The following is a 4,397-nucleotide window of genomic DNA, read 5'->3' on the forward strand; positions in this document are numbered from 1 at the left end:
GAGCTTTTGCTCAATAGCGACGAGGGCTCATGCCCTAGGAGTATATTTATGCTCATAAGCGACGAGGGCTTATGCCCTAGAATGGTACCACATGCATTTGCATTGTCAAGATAATATAAGATGATAAGAGTTACATAGTCGAGTTTAGATGCATTGTCGAGTCAAGTTGTTAAGTCGTGATGTTTTAACGAAGTATCTAGTGATGAAATATTTGTATGATGTTATGTGACGATGATTATGACTGTTATATGATGATATTTATGTATTTAAATATAATTGTTGAATTATATGATGTTTATGTTGTTAAATGTAATTGATGAGTTATATACTTGATATTATTGTTTGAGAAATCTCACCCCTTCTGCTTGAAAATGTTGCTCTTCGTATGAGTAACTTGCAGGTAATCAAGATTAGGCGTGGTCGTGAGTGGACTCCTCACAAGTGTGTCTTTAGGTGCTCTGATACGTAACGGGATGGGAGTTTTGACATTATTTTCTATTCCTTACGTATTGTTTTTATGAGACTTATAATGAAGTTTTTGATTTGGAACCATTTATTATGTTTAGACTTTTTATGAGATTTTTATGATGAGGCCTTGTGCCAAAGACTATGTTTAAGATGATGAATTGATTCCGCTACGAAATTTTGAAATGATTATGATGTTGAACGTTTTAAAGAATAAATTATTATCTATTTTGTTAAGATTTTATGAAAAGAAATGTGATATCCCGTTTGCGATGAATTACTCTGATTTATATTATGAAATTTTTATGTTGGGAAACGGGGTGTTACAATTGGTATCAGAGCAGGTTGGTCCGTTCGGCCAAGTAGTTGAGTCGAGTCGAGTTGTTTAACAGTTGGAATACCATTATTATGTTATTCTGATTGTTGTTCGTTGTGTAGAAAAACTAAGATGGCTGGAAGAAACGACGGTGATATTGCTGCTGCATTGGAAGCTGTGGCTCAAGCTGTGGGGCAACAACCAAATCCTAATGCGGGTGCTAATGCTGAAGTGAGAATGTTGGAGACTTTCTTAAGGAATCACCCCTACTTTCAAAGGAAAGTTTGACCCTGATGGAGCTCAGACGTGGCTCAAAGAGATTGAGAGCATCTTCCGAGTTATGCAATGTACGGAGGATCAGAAGGTGCGTTTTGGTACGCACATGCTGGCTGAGGAAGCTGATGACTGGTGGGTGAGTCTTCTACCTATCTTAGAGCAAGATGGTGCGGTTGTTACTTGTGTTGTGTTTAGGAGAGAGTTCCTAGACAGGTACTTTCCGCGGAAGCAAGGGAACATGTCTGTGACTGAATATGCTGCTAAGTTTGTGGAGCTGGCCAAATTTTATCCACACTATACTACTGAGACTGCTGAGTTTTCTAAATGTATCAAGTTTGAGAATGGTTTGCATGCTGACATCAAGAGAGCAATTGGTTACTAGAAGATCCGTAAATTTTCCGAGCTGGTGAGCAGTTGCAGGATTTATGAAGAGGATACTAAGGCTCATTAGAAGATTGTAAATGAGAGGAAAGGCAAGGGTCAGCAGAGTCGTCCTAAGCCTTATAGTGCCTCAGCTGATAAGGGAAAACAAAGAGTTAATGATGAGAGGAGGCCTAAGAAGAAAGAAGCTCCTGTTGAGATTTTCTGCTATAATTGTGGTGAGAAGGGCCACAAGAGTGATGCTTGTACTGGAGATGTGAAACAGTGTTTCTGTTGCGGAAAGAAAGGGCATACTAGTACTGAATGCAAGTTTGATGATGTTGTGTGTTTTAACTGCAATGAAGAGGGACATATAGGTTCCCAATGCAAGAAGCCTAAGAAGGCTCAGACTACTGGAAGAGTTTTTGCATTGGCTGGTACCCAGACAGAGAACGAGGATCGCTTGATCAGAGGTACTTGTTATATTGATAGTACACCTTTAGTTTCTATTATCGATACTGGTGCTACACATTGTTTTATTGCTATTGATTGTGCTTCTAAGTTGGGTCTTACTATGTCAAATGTGAATGGAGAGATGGTTGTCGAAACTCCAGCTAAGGGTTCGGTGACTACTTCTCTTGTTTGTTCAAGATGTCCTTTGTCTATGTTTGGTAGAGACTTTGAAATTGATTTGGTTTGTTTACCTTTGACTGGAATGGATGTAATCCTTGGTATGAACTGGTTGGAGTACAACCATGTTCATATTAATTGTTTTAGTAAGACGGTGTATTTCTCTTCTGCCGAAGAAGAAAGTGGAGCGGAGTTTTTGTCTACTAAGCAGCTGAAACAATTAGAACGCGATGAAATTTTGATGTTTTCTTTGATGGCGTACTTTTCTATGGAGAATCAAGCAGTGATTGATAAGCTACACGTGGTGTGCGACTTCCCAGACGTTTTTCCAGATGAAATTCCAGATGTGCCACCGGAGAGGGAAGTCAAATTTTCTATTGATCTTATTCCGGGAACGAAGCATGTGTCTATAACACCTTACCGTATGTCGGCATCTGAATTTTCCGAGTTGAAGAAGCAGTTAGAATATTTGCTTGATAAGAAGTTTATACGACCGAGTGTTTCACCTTGGGGAGCGCCGGTATTGTTGGTTAAGAAGAAAGACAGTAGCATGAGGTTATGCATTGATTATCGGCAGTTAAATAAAGTGACAATAAAGAACAGGTATCCACTTTCGAGAATTGACGATTTGATGGATCAGTTAGTGGGTGCACATGTGTTTAGCAAGATTGACTTGAGATCGGGTTATCACCAGATTAAAGTGAAAGATGAAGATATGCAGAAGACGGCTTTTAGAACGCGTTATGGACATTATCAAAATAAGGTGATGCCTTTTGGTGTGAGTAATGCTCCTGGTGTGTTTATGGAGTACATGAATCGAATTTTTCATGCGTTTTTGGATCGTTTTGTGCTGGTATTCATCGATGATATTTTAATATACTCCAAGTCTGAAGAAGAGCATGCTGAGCATCTGAAGATTGTTTTGCAAGTGCTGAAAGAGAAGAAGTTATATGCCAAGTTGTCAAAGTGCGAATTCTGGTTGAAGGAGGTAAGTTTTCTTGGCCATATTATTTCTGGTAGTGGTATTGCAGTTGATCCGTATAAAGTTGATGCAGTATCACAATGGAAGACTCTTAAGTTGGTTACGGAGATTAGAAGCTTTTTGGGATTGGCTGGTTATTATAGAAGATTTATAGAAGGATTTTCTAAGTTGGCACTTCCGTTAACGCAGTTGACTTGTAAAGGTAAAGCCTTTGTGTGGGATGTTCATTGTGAGAACAGTTTTAATGAATTGAAGAAGCGTTTGACGACAGCTCCAGTTTTGATTTTGCCGAAGCCCGATGGACCTTTTGTGGTGTATTGTGATGCGTCCAAGATGGGCTTAGGTGGTGTGCTTATGCAAGACGGTAAAGTGGTCGCTTATGCGTCAAGACAGATGAGAATTCATGAACGAAATTATCCTACTCATGATCTTGAATTAGCTGCAGTGGTATTTGTGCTTAAGATTTGGAGACATTACTTGTACGGTTCGAGATTCGAAGTTTTCAATGATCACAAGAACTTGAAGTATTTGTTTGACCAGAAGGAATTGAATATGAGACAGTGAAGGTGGCTTGAATTGTTGAAAGATTATGACTTTGAGTTGAATTATCATCCGGGTAAAGCTAATGTTGTTGCATATGCCTTAAGTAGGAAGACCTTACATATGTCTGCTATGATGGCTAAAGAGTTTGAATTGCTTGAACAGTTTAGAGACCTGAGTTTGGTTTGTGAATTGTCACCTCAGAGTGTAAAGCTAGGGATGCTCAAGATTGATAGTGATTTCTCGAAAAGCATTAGAGAGGCACAGAAAGTGGATGTTTAGTTTGTGGACTTGTTGGTTGCTAGTAATCAGACTGAAGATAGTGACTTCAAGGTCGATGATCAAGGTGTGTTGAGATTTCGAGGTAGAATTTGTATTCCAGACAATGATGAGATGAAGAAGATGATTCTTGAAGAGAGTCACAGAAGTAGCTTGAGTATTCATCCGGGAGCTACGAAGATGTATCATGATTTGAAGAAGTTGTTTTGGTGGTCTGGATTGAAACGTGATGTGGCACAGTTTGTGTATTCATGTTTGATTTGCCAGAAGTCAAAAGTTGAGCATCAGAAACCTGCTGGGTTGATGACACCATTAGTTGTGCCAGAATGGAAATGGGATAGTATATCCATGGATTTTGTGACGAGTTTGCCGAATACTCCTAAAGGGAATGACGCTTTTTGGGTGATTGTTGATAGATTGACAAAGTTGGCTCATTTTATTCCGATTAATATCAGTTTTACTGTAGCTCAGTTGGCAGAGATTTATATTCGAGATATAGTGAAGGTGAATGGTGTTCCTTCGAGCAATGTATCAGATAGAGATCCAAGA

At 39.1% G+C, this 4,397-nt stretch overlaps 1 protein-coding gene across 1 annotated transcript; it reads left to right on the forward strand.

Annotated features, from left to right (window-relative positions):
- Positions 1-913: 913 nt before the first annotated feature.
- Positions 914-3,851, forward strand: LOC146903894 (uncharacterized). Its single transcript, XM_085728193.1, has 6 exons — positions 914-1,020; positions 1,253-1,431; positions 1,531-1,890; positions 2,272-2,450; positions 2,856-3,035; positions 3,735-3,851. The coding sequence occupies exons 1-6, from the start codon at positions 914-916 to the stop codon at positions 3,849-3,851; spliced, it is 1,122 nt and encodes a 373-aa protein (XP_085584319.1).
- Positions 3,852-4,397: the final 546 nt, after the last annotated feature.

This window comes from Medicago sativa, chromosome 7 (assembly GCF_051527215.1).
Source record: "Medicago sativa cultivar Bolivia chromosome 7, Bolivia_mono, whole genome shotgun sequence".
Classification (NCBI taxonomy): Eukaryota; Viridiplantae; Streptophyta; class Magnoliopsida; order Fabales; family Fabaceae; genus Medicago; species Medicago sativa.